This window comes from Aythya marila (assembly GCF_965140915.1).
Source record: "Aythya marila genome assembly, chromosome: 12".
Classification (NCBI taxonomy): Eukaryota; Metazoa; Chordata; class Aves; order Anseriformes; family Anatidae; genus Aythya; species Aythya marila.
Window position 1 is genome coordinate 15,202,717 of NC_139053.1, and position 17,010 is coordinate 15,219,726.

Here is a 17,010-nt window from a genome sequence, read left to right on the forward strand (position 1 = left end):
TTCCATACACAAATGACCATGACCATGTTTTGGGTTATTAACAAGCAGTTTTGCTTGTTAGTAGCCCCTCCCACTTAGACAGTGGTGAATTAAAAGTATCTGTCTCCTGCCTTGTAGTCACTCTTTCCTGAAACAGAGTCTTCCTTTATTAATTTATTTTCTATTCAGATGCTTAAAATGTTATATTTAGTGAGTGCTCTCATCATGTACAGGAATATATAGTATGTTTTGATCTATACTGCATCATCTTTTGCCATATTATTTCAGCCTGATGTTCGGGTTGCTGGAACTCAGCTGTTTCTGAACTCTGTATCTCCATGTAGGAAGGTATTTGCTTTGTCTCAGATCTCTAATGAATTTATTGGAAATTTACAGAAGCTTGCCTCATGGGGCCATGTGCTAATAGAAGATGTAGGGGTCATCTTAGCCCAAGAGTGTAAGGAGGACTCTGGTGTAATGTAAGCTCCTGTGAAAAATGGCCATCATCCTTATGGAGTTTAACAGGAAAGATCTGTGACCAAGTTTTACCTTGGGCTAAGAAAGCTAAACGTAATGAAAACCTGATGTTAGTTTTTAAACTACATGGAGTAAAAAGTGATACACTGCTATTAAACGGGGAAATAGCTGTTCTAAACATCAGTTACTCTAAATATGTTTGCTTTTAAATGTCTCAATTATGGCTAAATATTAGATGTTATTTAGAAGATTCCCGTAGAAGAAAGCAATCTGGGACTAGATCATACCTCTAGGATGGTTAGATGTGCAAAATGTTAGATGTTAGATGTCCTTAGTTAGATGTGCAAAAGCCTCTCCTGCAGGATCAGAAGGAGGCTTTATAATTCAGACAGTAACACTGTGTGAATGCATGAACAGAGGGGAGAGTCCCCCTCTCTCCACATTGCAGGTAGCATGCCTGACTGGCACAAAGGAATGGGGCCAAACCATCACTCATTTGGCCACACGTAAATTCTTCAGTTTAACACCCAACATTTGAAAATGAAGTAAAATGTGCTGGTTGTTCTTTTGCTGTTCTTAACATCACAATATAGATTTGCCTTCATGTTACAAACTGCAGTTTCTCTGTTGTGTAAGGGAATTTCAGTTAATGATTTAAATATATTGTTGCTTGAAGGCTATTTTCTACTTTTTCTCTTTTAATTGTGCAGATTTTCTTAATTTGTGCAATAAATGTGCAGTTACTGGTATTTAAATGTAGTAGTATTTTTGAAAGCTTAAGCATCCACTCAAAGGCCATTCTTCCTAGTACTTTCTTGAGGATTCAAAAGATCTTTTGGCAAATTATACTGCAGCTTTTCTTTACTCATGTACCAACAAAATTTAGGTCCCTATATGCATAAGTGCTGTATGAGATGCAAACACTCTATGCACCCCTGTAATATGTGTTGTAATTAATTCACTTTTCCAGCACTTTATTAATTTGTAAAATAGGTCTAATTCTGACTTCTTTTACTTGGCTTCTGAGTCAAAGGAGCAAGAAGTCCCCGGATATTCCAGTTTTTCTCTCAAAATCTACCAATCTTTACTGAGTTTGGGAAGCAATACCCTCTTTACCTACATTTTAACACAATTAAGAGTTTGGGTTGTCTGAAATAGGTCAGTATCTGAGCATATCCCTACAGCTACAGTCAAATTAACAATTCACTGCAAATTCAAGAACCGATTTACAATAAACCACTATCAAACTGCAATGAGTCTATAAAATTTATGTCCTATTTTCTTCAATCTAATTCAAAGTAGAGCCAAGTTTCTAAAATTGCAGGCAGGAGATGAAAACAGTTATAGATGTTATTGGTGAACATTTATCAATTATTTTCCTCTCTCGTGATAATGTAGGGCATTGCCTGCCTTTTCCATTCCAAGCAGATCATTAAATTATTAGATTATCTACCTGGTCTCCTGCAATTAGTTTCTGAAATCCTCTCAGGTCTCTTGGTGATGTTTTCACTGCAAATTCCAGCCCTGGGTTCCTCACCCCTGCAAAGGCTGCACCCTGGTCCCCATTACAGGCATGCACAGCTGGCCAAAGGGAATTAAGAGCCACAAGTCCTGCTCCCGATTCCTGACAGCCTTCATTAGCTGACGGTCTTTACTTCGTGCAGTATTGTTACTCTGCCCTGCGGATGGGGACAGCATGAGGGCGGGGGCGGTCACGTAGTGATTCCCCATTTCCGTACTGGGCTGTCATCACCATTCAGTTGGGGATTACTTGGGTGGTCGGGAATTCAGCAGGACACGACAGCAACTTTTTAGGCAAACCAACCACGGAAAAAACTCCAACACTCCCACCTAGTGGTACAAGAGCAGAATGAAGACCCTACAAAGTTTGAAGTGTTATTTAAGTGCTGTTACCGTAGAAAATGTTGCTTCTAGTTCCTACTATTTCCTAAAGGTAAAGTGCAGTGTAACTTGTCCAAGCACATACTAGTATGTTAGCAAGAAAACTATACATTTTTGAAAGCCTTCATGCTAATTTTCTGAAGTGCTTAATATTCAGCAGCAAAACATAACATTATTTCTGTGTTTGATGACAAGTATTAGCAAACATTCATTTTAGGCAGAAAAAATATATATATATATATATATATATTTAACTCAAAGTATTTCATGGATTCTCTCTTCAAGCAGTCATTGTGATACAAAAACACACAAACAAACAAAAAACCCTCAGGAATTGGGCCCTGACTATACAAAAATTAAAAAAAATAAAATCCTAAAACCATCCCTAGAACTGCATCATCATGACAAGCTAAATATTATGTGATTTTTCTCCCCACTTATTTTGCGCATACATTTGCCCTCATAGACTACACCTTATCTGCCTGTGGATTTCCCTGCTCCTCTATCTCACCCCAAGGGAAGTTTCACTCCAACCTTCGTGCCCCAAATGCAGCCAAAGCTGGGACACTGCTCTAAGCCCCCCCCCCGGGCCCTCCCGGCCGCTGTCCGCCCGCAGCCGGTGCTGAAGCAGTAGCGGGGCCGGGCAGCGGGCACTAGGCAGCGCCTCTCGCCGCTGGCTGTCCCAGGGCTCTCCCTAAAGAGGGATTCTCAAGACAGAGGATCCGCGGAGATCTGTCCCGAGCTCCTCTGGGAGCAGGGAAGCTGGACTCCCTCTGGAGTCTCTGCTCTCCAGCCCCTCAGGGAGGATTGCGAGTCCTGTGCAGTGCTGGTTTCTCATGTTTGAAATACAGTGGATTTGGGGTTACCACCTAGATTTACAGTCTAGATAGTCAGAAGGAAGATTATAATCCCCATTTTTCATAGGGAAAGATGAAGCATTAAAAAGTAAAGGATTGAAATAAAGCATTGCTGAGCAAGGAACAGAAAATGAAACCTTCTGCAGCCAGTATCTTGGCCATTAGGCTATCTTCCTTCCCCAAGAACCAGATCCAGTGGAGGAAAAGAATTATGACACATGTGTACCCCTGTCCTGAGTGCAGCGGTTGAGTGTGCATGTGTGGGAGTGGTGGAGGGGGCTGGGCTGAAGGATCCAGGTGCCAGACTACAAAGACAGCAGCTGAGAGTGAGGAGGGCAAAGACGGCTCCTTCCAGAGCTCCCCGTCTTCTGACAGAGACCCTGAATTTCCCTCCTATGAAAAAGCCCACATCAAGTCAACTTCATTTGGGACTCTTGGGTCAGAGAATGCTATACCCAGCATCCAACTGACAAGCACTATATTGCATATTTATTCCAGTACATCTAGAGTAATTATATGAGTGTGAGCTATGAGATTAGTGCAGTGAATGGGTTCCTGTTGAACTGCTCTATGAATCTAACACACTGTTAAACAAATTATCATCTTCCATACTTAGCTGAGCACTCAGTCTGAGCTAGCTAAAGCAATGTAAAATATACCAAGATTAAAAGCACAAAACAAACTGTGGCTAGTATCTAATTAAGCAAGGAATAATATAATGAAGTAGTGGAGTAATATAATGAAGTAGAAGCATGGATAGTGCATGTGAGTTTATTCTAGAAAAGCCATCCAAATTTGACAAGGCACTATTTCAGTTAATTTCCTTGTAGTCTGTTGAAGACTGAGATATTTGTCTTAGTTCAAATGCATTGTACAGTGTATATTTATGTTATAATTTTAATTGATTAGAAAAATGGAAAGAAAACAACTTCTGTTCCTACTGCAAATATATATTTCATACATGCTACACAAAGTTAAACTATTTCATATAAGAACATAGCTACTGCAAAGTTTTCAGACTGATAGGCATAATTATGTGGATAGAGTAGATGAGAAACAGCTCCCTCTATTCTGAGCACCAAGGTCAGAGGTTCAAATATTATCTTCAGAGATGTTTACTCTTACCTAAATTTATCTTGGCTTTGGGGTTATTGACATTATCAGCCCACTTTTGTTATTATAGTTAAAAATGCAAATAGATCAATTTTGAGCTTTAGCAGTGGTAGGTATCATTAATTTTCAGTTAGTAAATGACAGGAGTTAAGTAAATAGATTTCTCTGCTACTTTTATCCCACCTGATTAGAAGTTAGAACCAAGTTAAAGTCACATCAGACCTAGCTGATTAAATATATGCCAGAGCAATAGAGTAAACCGTTGAAGACAAACTGGTATTGCCAGTAATTTTTTTGAGCCTTCATATCTTTTTTTTTTCAAACAAACAAACAAACAAACAAAAAAAAACAACTATAAAATGTTTTGGTGATGCTGGTATTACTTGTTTGGAAAAATATCAGAGACTTTTTCCGTTTTTTTCCTAGAAGTCTCTGAGCAGATAAACCTTTTTGAAGGGTATGAGCACAAGTTGCCCCACTGGCCTCAAGAGCAATACATAGACCACTTGCTGGTAAGTAATCCAAGAACAGAGGAAAGGCCGTCAAACCCATCATTTACCCTCTATGAGTTAAGAGTGCTGCTGTAGGATGTTTATGATACAGATGAGATGTTTCTAGGAAAGTTTCAGCCCGTTCATCCTGCTAACCCCCTAGTCTGTTGCTGCAATAAAGTCTGGGAATTCTTGGAAGCAACCTGTCCTTGGTATATTCCATACCAATCATGTAACCTTGCAAATTGCAAATTTGTAAAATCTGGTCATCTCTATAAGGCTGTTCTGCACTAAAAGAAGTAAGAATTATGAAAGGAATTAGCAGGTTCCAGTGAAAAAAAGATGTGGTGCAAAAGTATATCTATGAAATTACAATTGATTGAAAACAGAAATAAGAAAGGAATTGAATATACCCTCTGAATATATCTGTCAGTATATCTTTTCCTGCTGTAGTGTGAGAGATTCTCAATATATACTAAGGACAGACCTTGACACATTATCTTCTTAATTTCATTTTTATGTGTTGAATCTGTAAAGCTGTCTGAAGTTTGTGCTTTATAAGGTTATGATCTGACTGACCCCACTGGAACTGTACTGATTTATACCAGCTAAGGAGTGAGCCTGAAGACTGGGGGAAATTACCATGTTTTCACTGCCATTTCTTTCACACTAGTGTGTACATACGGCTTTCAAAATTGCGTAACTATTATTTTATTTCATAACATTGTAAAATGCTGAACTGTTAAGATTATTTTGAATCCTTTCAGTTTTACATAAAAAAAACAAACACTGCTTACCAGCATAGACATTTCTAGTATTTTATCAGAAGTCTCCACATCTGCTTTCTTATATAACTCTTCTATTAAAGCTGTTTTTAATAGTCCAACAACATACGTGTATCGATTTCAGGTGCACTAGAACAATAAACACTGAAAACTAATACATGTGGTATCATCATACATATTATCTGCAACCATCTTATATGCTCTTTTGCTGATTAAAACACAGCATTTGCTGAGAATATTACTTACTAAAAATCACTGCTGCAACACTTCAAGATCTTTCTAAAGAATTGGCTTGAGTGTTTAGTCTGGACATGGAATCTTTTAAACAAAGTGTAACATTTTTGCTCATGTTTTCTTGTAACTTATTCCTAATGACTTTTACAGAGATAGGACTACATTTTCACAGGTTGTTTTGCTGGTATATACATTATAAAAAAATTGAATTATTTTATGCATTTTCCCTAGCACATGTAAAAAAGACCATATGAATATCCTTTTAAAATTAGGTTTTAGATGATTTTGTAAGGAAGCACTTATCTTGTGGCTGGAAAAAACAGCAAAAACAACAAAAACAAAACAAAACACCCATGTGGCAGTATATAGATCTTGTGGAGAATCCAGTTCAGTTCTTGGATTCATCCCAGATTACATTGTGAAATCCTGTAATGCACAAGGAGCAAAGGCAGCTTTTGAGATCAGAGATAATAAAGAAAACAGCTTTGGCTTTCTCTTATATACTATCCTCTGCCCTAGAGACACCATGATAAACGGAAGTGGATGGGATTTTATGGATTTTATAAGCATTTGAATCTTTCTAAACTTTGGTTTGCACATCATTGTATTGTTTTTTACAATATTTTTGCCAATATGTGGCAATTAAGTAACATCCACTGTATCTTGCTGGCATAGCAGAGACACTAGGAGACTTAATGAAGTCCTTACCCACCAGAAGGAAAGCCTTTCTGCCTTTTTTCAGATTTTTTAAATACATATTTTTTCAATCTTCATTAGATGCCCTACTGAAACTCTATATTCTACTAGTATTAAGTTAAAACCAGATAATTTCTTAGGGAATATAAACTGTATCTGCATGTGTGTGTGTACAGAAATGTTCATTGCTGTCAAAGACTGGAATCTAAGTCCAAAAGCATGCTTCTAGCAAGTGTTAATAAAGAAACCGTTAATAGCACCTTACATGAGCAGTACAATATATCCACAGTATCACAGGTGGAGACCTGGAGCACTGATGCCTTGCCAGACATCACAAGGTAACTTGCAAAACATTCTCTCTGCCTTCCAAAAAACAATCTCATAAGCAATCCTATGCACATGACCAAACCATTAAAAAAAGAAAATGGAATATGTTAACGTGAATATGTGAATCATAAAATATATTACATTAATATGAAACATTTTGGCAGTGATACACAAAATAATCCATTTCTAAAGGACTAGGCAGTCAAACCCTTATTCATTTATTTATTTATTTATTTATTTTTTATTTTATTTTTTTTCCAGGATAGTAGGTGGCCCTTTGTTTTTAGAAAGGTTAGAAGTACTCTATGCACATCAAAAGAGCTTTTGTAGTCATAAGCAATTTATTGGTTGGCTGGTCCATGTAATAGCCGTTTATTAAGTCATACATTAATCACTCTGTAACCTTTAACAAATTATTTATAAGTGTTAATTAATGAAAAACATCTTTTTGTTAGCATGCTGTAAGCATTATTAATCATGAAATATCATGAAAGACAGATACCCCCAATAGTCTCATTCAGCTTTCTTGGCAAGTAGGAATAAGTAGGAGTAAATAAGCTAGGTTACATATGAAACGTTGATTAGAAGGAAATGATTACCATATGAATTTGGTAATTCTACTGAAATATTAAGGGAAGGTGATAAGAATAGAATGTTCTGGAGACTCTGCCAGTTTCCTTTCCCATGCATTGCATTAGTAGTATTGCAGTGTTAATCCATTCAGTCATTGAAAGAAAAGAGAAAAAGGCTATTGGTGAATAGGCAGGGAAATGTCAAGCTTTATGCAAGATGCAGATGTTCTTCATTATGCAGTGTACAAAGACTCTGAGAAAGGAGCTCATTAGTAGAGCTGGGTGAATAATGGGTTGCCTGGTTTTGTGGTCAAACTAAAAAAGCAGGAGGGGAAAAATGATCAAACTAAGCAGAAAACTTTTTTTTTTTTTCTTTTTTTTTTTTTTTTCCTCCTTGGAGAAAAGAAGAAAGAGAGATTGGGTGCAATGAAGAGAGGGAGAAAAGAGCCAAAAAATTTCTGCCTGGTAGGCACTGTACAAGCTGTCCTTACCATAACAGCTGATGAGAACAGATATTCATCAGGCCAAAATGAATATAACATGTCTGTGGTATCAAATGTTCTATGTTGCATGCCCTGAGGCAGATAGACCTGATTTTGCTTTTTGGAATCTATGTAGTCACTCTACGCCTGAGCTAACAAACTGCTGAGGACAACTTCCTGCCTCATGCTAAAGATGCACCTTTTGTCTTTGGACTTAATCCTGAGAAAGTGAGAGCACACCAACTGCCATGATCTGTGACTCATTCATATATCTTCCTTAGATGCCATGTCAGTATTAACAGGTGATTTTATGCTATCTTTCTTTCATAATATAGCTTTCCGCAGGGACAGTAAGCTTTTTCTTGAAACATCTTGGTAAGGTATGAACCTCTGATTCTCTTATCTTTGCTTTTACATACCTTCTTGTTCAGCAATGGTATACTCCATGGGCATCTCTGTTCTTTTGTCAGGAGCTGGGAATGTTCCTCACATTCTTCTGAAACAACAAAAATTGACTTTTATTGAGGAGAAAGAAAAATAATATACTATCAAGTTCTGCTCCCAAAGAAATCACACTTGTTATTAGAAGCTAATGAATAATGTGAAAAACATGCAGGAACATAATCTTTAGCCCAGAGATCTGCCTTTTAACACTGTCATGTGTTACGTTTGACTATTCAGAACATTTGCTGTTTGTTGCAGAAAATCCCCCATTAGAGTCTTGTGTCTGGCTTAGGGATACAAAAGAGTGTGTTTGAAGATTTTTATTAACACATTTTGAGGGTTTCATTTTACCACCAATGATAGAGTAAATGTGAAGAGTTTTGTGAGTTTGATCAGAGATTTAAAATGCTGGATTCTCTCCAACTATGGAATAGAGGTTCCAGCATAGAAATGTTTTGTGCCAAGAAAAGCAATTTAAACATGAGTAATGAGGGCACATTGTTAACCATTACTCTTTAAAGATCTATTTTTCATTTTTAAAGGCTGCACAAGCACAGACTATTTTTGGAAGTAACTTTCCCCTTGGTCCCTCTTCAAAACCACAGAACATATATTCTCATTCAGTAAGGAAAGGTGAATACCTTAATTCAAACATCTTGTACAATAAAAGCTAGAATTTCAAGGGAACTCATGACCAGGTTTTTAAGAGTACATTCAGACTCAAGACTCAAAGTTCAACAGCATTCAGCACTCAATAGCTTAAGCCCTTTTGAAAACCCAGCTACTTGGTGCCAACATGAGAATTTAGCCATTTGAAATTTTTCGACCGATACAGACATGCCATTCAGTGAAACGCACTGCATTTTCCAGGTCATTATGCAACATTTGAAATTAAATTCAATGTATCTGTTAATTTGCACTTCCACAAATGCTTTTGTTCTCATTAGATCATCTTAACAGTAAGTTAGTAGATTAAGTAACTGTGACTACTTTTTTTGTTACTGAATTACAGAATCAGTAGATGTCAGGAATGCAAATGAATGTACTGCTAGCATTCTTCTGAATTCAAATTGATTTTCAGGCAGAATGAAAATTGGCTGAAGGACCATAAACAGAAGATAATAGTCCACTGAGGAGAAGTACCCAGTGAAATGCCTCAGGGATGTGAATTAAGTCTCAAACTAATTTATTTTATTTAGATGACAAGGCTGACTCTATAGGACACATTTTCAGCTGTGCAAGACTGTAGACCATTTAACTTCAAACAAAGAAACATAACTAATGACTGACCAGATGTTTTACAAAAAAAAAAAAAAAAAAAAAAAAGAAAAGGAAAGGAGAAAAGGTGTTTGTCATTAGTCTGTGCTGTCATGTTTCTCTCAATCCCTCTCAGCTTCAGTAAGCCTTCTATGGGAGCTCTTTTTTATTGTGTTTAAGCCTACTGGCTAGTCCATCATAATCCACATGTTTCCTAAGAACTGTTTTGCCATGATTTTGTTGCTACAGGTGGCCTTCCATCAGGATGTGCATGATATTTTTCTTTCCAGAAGGTTATGTGTAATACAAATAAGAGCCAGCTGAATTTAGATAGTTGGTCCCTTTCTTCTGCATTTGTGGATGTTTTTCTAAGAGGCGTGTATCCATAGGCTTGGCGTGTATCAGTCATGCCAAGCATATGGATATCCTGTAATATGTGATGAAATGTTTGTAGAAAAAGGTTCTGTTGGCTTGAAGTGCTCTTACACAGTTGTATGTAATATGCATTGAGGAAGAATTCCCACAGTCTTGTTATGGAAATGACATTACTACTGCAAACCAAATGTGACATGCTTTCACTGGGATGACCACTAAGATATTCAGAGAAAGAAGGAAACAAAAGCAAGTCTTTTAAACAAATAAACAGCATACAGTTAGCTGAGGGTAACTGAGAGGGAGGTGGTACTTCTTTATTCATATGCATTGTACCCTGAAGTTCTTTTAAAATAAAAGCTGGACACAAATGTCTCACAGGTAACATGTTATGATGTCTGTTATCAACAGTTCAAGCAAAATTAGAATCAGCTTGAGATTTTTCTGAGTATTTCCAAAATAAGTTGCCTGTAGTCCATACTGCATTGACATCTCTGACATCCTGATTTTCAATCCTGTTTTTTTCCTTGACATAATCTAACAGTCAGCCTATGAAAAAAAAAAAAAAAAAAAAAAAAACAACCACATTCACTAAAATATTTTTGTAATATTTATCAGAAATGGTTTTCTGTGAAACAGTTTTATTTTCTCCTAGCAGTGTGACATGGAATAGAATGTTTTGTTTAGCAGAGAAAAAAACTTTTCCATTTGATCATCTTGATCCTGTGTCTAAATAATATCCTTTGTGGTGCTGTAAACTGATTGCATATCATCAGTGCTCAGTACTCAATCTAATGTGTTGCTTTTATAAATAAGCTAATCCTAGTTGTTAACCTGCTAGAACAAGGCAATAAGCATGCAGTTATTTAGTTATAATGAGCTGTTGTGTTGAAGGAGTCTTAGAAGAGAACAGTTTTCAGGAGAGAAGAGTTTTTCAAACTAAAATGTAAAATGCTAGAGTTTAATCTAAACAACTGTTTGAAATGCATTCATTGTCCATAGACTGCATCCATTGTTAAAAGTGTGAGGAAGTTCATTAAAGATGAAATTAATCAGGATTAATTGATTCAGAAAGGGTACTGGTGATTAATATTTATAAACAGTTACAGTTATCATTCTATTTTATTTTAGTAAAGCTTCTGCTCCATCTCTTTGATTTCTTCTGAATAGTTGCACACAAAACATTTGAATACTTTTAAATCTCTCACAATGAACACTCAATCTCTTAATGTCTGTGGTCAAATATCAATGTTCATCTTCCATTTGAAATACACCAGCAATTCCCCTTGTTCTCCAATTTACAGTAATGTTTCGCTTGCATATTCTTGCTTTGTCACTGTTGCTTCAGGTGGGAGCTGGACCAATAATGAAAATGAACCAGATGTTCTCCTATACTCTCCAGGTTTGATGCAGCAAAAATTTCCAAGGTTAACTTTAGATGTGTGACTAGTACTCCTGAACTCAGGGAGAGAGATTGCAAAACCAAGAGTGAATAACAGTGTGGCACTGGGGTATAAGAACTTTATGGACACAGAAGGTTGTATGACTGGGATTCCAACTCCGCAGTTTCCGCATACGTGTCATAGAGAGACTCCATAAGTAAAATGCCCTTTAAGTTGTTTTCAGAGGAAATTAGAAGACCGTCAAGAAGAAAGTTTATGTGAACCCTACAAACTTTGAAATTATATTGAAAATTATATGATTTGTAACTAAGAAGGATAACATTCTTCAAATTTCTAAAAATTATCTTGAATAAAAACTTAGCTATTTCAAAAGTTTAAACAGTTTTCATAATTTGGACAGTAAAGTGACCCTTTAAACATTATTTATTTACTTATTTATTCAATGGAGAGCTGAGTTTACCTGCACCAAGAAGATAAATATTAATTTGTTCACTTGAAGGATATGGCACATGCACACTAGGCAGCAATGCAAAAATTCATTTATCGTGTCCCAGTGGATTAAATCCATGGCCTTATGCAGACCATACTGCTTTAACCTAATGCTGAGGTAAGAAAGGTGTGAGTCATGGAGGCTGAATTTTCATCTGAAAAGAAACAGCTTCAGCCCATGCAAACATGTTTTAGCAGCTGCTGAAAAAACATGGTCTGAAAGCTGTTCAGAATTGTCATATTCCTAAACTATGATTTCTAACAAATAGACACATCAGCTATTAAAGATGCTGTGTCACCTGGATGCTTTTGCAATGTCATTATTATTGTTCTCATCTCCGGATGACTCTCAGTGCTTAAATCCTTGTCAGATTGATCAGTACTCCGACCTCTGACAGACAACAGTCAGGATTCCACAAAGCATATAACATTAACTGTGATTAACATTAAAGAAATGTTAATTTTTTGCTGCCAGTGTGACCAAATTTATGTCCATGTTTCTCATGGAGAAACAAGACAAACACATTTGATTTTGATGGTTTAAAGTACAGCTAACAGAAAATGAGATTAAGATTCTAATTGATGGTTATGTTATTGTGAAATCAACAACCATTTCTAAATGTCTTCTTGTTTTAATTTATCCACTTTCTGGCAGGCTGTGGAATTAATTTTGGTCTGTGAGGCTTAGAATCATCAGAAGAATTAATTTACAGGATTGCTGCAGCAATGGATCTGAATGGCATCTTTGAAGTACTGTTTGCTAAAATATGACTCTTAAAGCATATGACAGAAGATTTTAAGCAAAATGGATTACTTACTACTCTGCCTGAATGAACATGATGACTGAGATCACTGTAATAATATGCAGATCCATTCTTTTTCTGCAGTGCAAAAAATGGATAGTAACTTCATAGAACTGCTATTACAAGAAACAAAAACCATAACAACGCACACACAGTATAACTCAAAGGAAAGATTGCCCACTTGCCCAATTTATATGCAATTTCATGCTTTCCTACAGAGTTGATGGGAAGTGACAAGAAAGAAGGCTGTGTTACCTCTATAATTTAAGATCAGAAGAAGAACCTTCACTTGTAGTAAAAATGTTACAGGCCTCAATCTGTATCCTAAAGGGAAGTGTGTAGTAGTTTCTCAAATGTTTTCATAGAAAGCGAAATTGCACTGAGAACAATATAAACCCATAGGATTATGTGGTATGATATTACTCATGTAGTAGGGACTTCAAGACATTTTGTTAATATCCATGTTGCTCTGTCAAACAAAGCCTTTGCTTTTTCATTCGCAGCATAAATATTTTTACATGAAAGGCAGTGGCTTAATTTAATGCATATATACACATATACAAATACACGCCTACTTTTAAGATTCCATTTTTCTTTCTAATCTAGAGTACATTATACACTCTTAGAACTGAAGTACTGCAGTGCTGTTGTTTATCTTTAGGACATAATGCATACTTTATGCAATACAGATGGTTAGGATAGGATGACTGTCTGACAAATGATTTCCACATTCCCACTGAGCATGATTCATGGAATGCTTACACTAAATACTAAGAGACTGCCACAGCAAGAAAACGAACAACTAGCTTTTCCTACCATACTGCTTCTAGATGAATACTATTTTTGTATTTCAAATATTTACTATTTTCTTGAGCATGGCAGATCCCTCCCATCAGTCACCTATGGAGTATTTCAGCAGCTTCCTGGACCAGAAGTGATCACGTCACTGAAGTTTCCCTCCAAATATATTTACCTATGATAATATATTTGCTTAAGAGAATTTTAATACTCCCAGTAATACCTGCATGAAAATTGGCTCTTGATGATGCATGACATTTTATCCCTAGCAAGAGATGATTTAGAAGGCGTAATTTCTCAGAGGAACAGGCAGAGTGATGGGAGCAGCAGGACAGAAGAATGTTCAAGCTGCTTTTTCTAGCTGGACATGCAGGCTGTTAGTGGGGAGGGAGTGAGCCACACAGGTCAGTATCTGAAGGAGTGCATCAGAATATTACCCAAAGGCGTCCAAGCGCTGCAGTGCGTTGGTGTGGTTGCACTGCCACCTGCTGCAGCCTCATGTGATTACAGTCTCTGTCCAATACCAGATATACATGTATATATTTTATTTTCTTAGAACACCTGCCAAAGGACTACACTGGGAAGATGCCGTTACAAATGCTCACAGCTGGGTTTGGTTTTACAAATCTATGCAAACCTGTCAGCATATGAGTGCGGGATCTAAAGCACGGAGGTAGGTCAGTGGGCGCACTCCACCTCAGCTGGTAATGGCAGTGGATGAGGTACTGCCTCACCTGTCACAGCCACACAGGGGGCCTGTCTTTGACTGCCAGAAGATCCCATAAGTGTCTGCCAACACACTAACCTGCGGTGCTGCAGCCTTTGCAGCTTGCCACATCGGTGCCCCCAAATGACTCTGGTTCGATGGAGGGGCCTGCACAGCAAGGCGGATGAGCTAGCCTGGCTGTTAATCAAGGTGAGGTAGTTCTTCAGAAGCATGGACAAGCCAGGCCTTCCTTGCCAAGTGGGGCAGCATGGAGGTGCCCTGATTATCACAGTGAGGACTGAGGACGTTGACCCCAAAAGCAGGGGTGACAAGGCTCTGTGGTACCCCACAGCCATGGCAGCCAGCCCGGGTGTGGGGACAAGCGCTCAGGAGCAGCAGGTGCCAGGCAGCAGCTTGCCCCGTGGCTTACAACTTCACCTAAGCACCACTAAAAGCAAAAAGTTTCAGGAATGGTTCACTTTTCATTGCTTTCTGAGGCTTCGTTGTGGCACAGTTCTGTGGCCTCTCTGAACAGATGGCTAGAAATGCTTCACAGCCCCAACACCTCAGCTTCGTGTGGAGATTTCAACTCAGACCCGGGTCCCCGAGGGCACGGACGAGCCGTGACCCACAAAACACCCTCAGGACCGAGGGTGAAGCCGCTGCTCAGCCGCGGTCCCCTCCGCAGTCGCGACATGGAGATGGCGGCGCGGGGCTGAGGGGGGGGCTCCCGCCACCCCAGTCACAGCCCGGCGCCCCCGGACTACATCTCCCATGGTACTCGCGGGCCGCTGCGCCGCGCCATTGGCGGGGCCGGCCGGAATGGGGCGTTCGCCGGGCGCCCGCTGCCAGGAGGGCGGGCGGGCAGAGCCGTGCGGGGCTGCGGGGCTGCCCCCTGCCCAATGGCGGCACTGAAGTACGCGGGGCTGGAGGACACGGACAGCGAGGAGGAGCTGCCGCCGGGCTGGGAGGAGCGCACCACCAGGGACGGCTGGGTTTACTACGCCAAGTAAGGGCCGGGGCGGAGGCCGAGCACGCCTGGAGCCCTGTGCCCGGGGGCAGGCTCCGTGAGGAGGGGAGCGGAGCAACATCACGCCCACCCCGCTCCCCGCATCCCCTCAGCTCGGGACCGGGGCTGGGGCCGCCGTTTGGTGGCCGCCGCCCGCCTCAGGAGAGCCCCGGCCTGGGCAAAGGCACGGAGTGCCGTGAGGCAGTCGTGGCTGCTGCAGCGCACTTCTGGCATCAGTACTTATCCACACGGGCAGCGGGGCCTTAGAAAGAATTGTTTTCTTAGTTAGTCTCTACTCTTGCAGGAGTACAGAAGGAAGGCGCGCAATGGAAGCGAAACGTGACAAGTGCTCTCCCTTGGCTCTTCAATGGGCTGCAGCTTTGACACTGTCAGCAATGCCACTGGAACTTATTGCATCCTCACCAGTTACAGAAGGGGATGTGTTTCAGGGTTAGCTAGCGTAGTGGGTAATATATAAAAGTATTTTCTCTCTTGTGGTTTCTATATCCATGCTGATCTTGCAGTCTGTTTAAAGCTGTAAGGTTTACTCCTGTACAAAGATGGAGAAGTACATTGCCGTCTCACCCGTGGCGGGTTCATGTCTTCCTTCCATGTTCTGATTCACAGTGGGCAACGCACTTTTCAGTTTCTGGTGTTTAAACACTGCAAATTGCATCTAGATGTTTGTTTGTCTGAGGTCAAGTTCCTGTAAGTTTCTTTTGACTGAAAAAGCTCTTTCATAAACAAGTCACCGTGAAAGTGACAAACCTACAAAGTAATAAGACACTGCTTCTTGCAATGTGTAGTTTTTACACGGTTAATTCTGTAGGTCCAGTTGTCATCTGTTGTGAAGATGAACTAACTCTATTCAGCTTAATGGCACTGGGTCTTTCGTAGCTGAGAACCTTTCCCAGTGTGTCTAAAATAGGTGAAATGAAAAAGTGTTGTACTGCTGTTGCCTTCCGTATAAGCTTTGTGTTAACTCAGCATAGTACGAAAATGTGTTTTTAAGCCTCATCGACAATATGAACTTTAAACCTAGCTAGGATTACTTTGATTTAAGACCTTTAAAGCTCTTTGTGATGAGTCAGCTGTGTGCATGGCCAGTTAACAAAGCTCAGTGGGCATACATTTGTTTGATAAGCTGTGATAATTTGGTTATATATTGCACATCAGACAGGAGGAACTTGGGATCGTATCTGTAGTATACAAGTGTCCTGAAGTTCAGGTGCTGCTGCAGGTCACAGAGATACGCTTAGGGAATCTCAGACCCCCACCAGTGCTTCCCATAGTAGAATATGCTGTACACAGCTTACTGTGGGGGTGAACAGCATGATTGTTATCTGAAGGAAAAGTTTCATATGTTGTGTATAAACTGCTGTTTGTACTTGATCTGTAGTCTATTGCTTATTCATATAACACTTATATTGCCTATTCATTGCTTATATTGCCTATTATTGCTTATTCATCAATAACACTGTTAGTTTGCATTTCAGATGTGGGCAGCTGTCAGTTTTGGGACACTCTTACAAATAGTCCCTGATACTCAATGTAAAAAAATAAAAAAAAAATTAAAAGAGGATTTTAATAGGCAGGATGACTTCAGCACTGTGAGTCATGTTCCAGTGCACATTACTTTGCTTGTTAGTGTATGGTGCAGAAAGTCTTACGGCATAGTTACTTTATATTGGTTCTTGCAGTTATTTAATTGAACAAAAGATCTCTGAATTATGACATGATGGCATTATTGTCTTTTTTAAGTAAATAGTCTGTTACTCAGAGCATATGAATAAACTTTCTTGTCTGAAGCTATG

General features: G+C 39.1%; 1 protein-coding gene across 3 annotated transcripts in view; it reads left to right on the plus strand.

Moving 5' to 3' along the window:
- Positions 1 to 15,047: 15,047 nt before the first annotated feature.
- Positions 15,048 to 17,010, plus strand: part of WWOX (WW domain containing oxidoreductase) — a 507,992-nt gene continuing 506,029 nt past the window's right edge. For all 3 annotated transcript variants that reach the window (XM_082770295.1, XM_082770296.1, XM_082770297.1), the window contains exon 1: positions 15,048 to 15,196. In XM_082770295.1, coding sequence (XP_082626421.1) covers positions 15,090 to 15,196 — 107 coding nt within the window. In that variant the 5' untranslated portion in view covers positions 15,048 to 15,089. The remainder of the gene's footprint in view (positions 15,197 to 17,010) is intronic.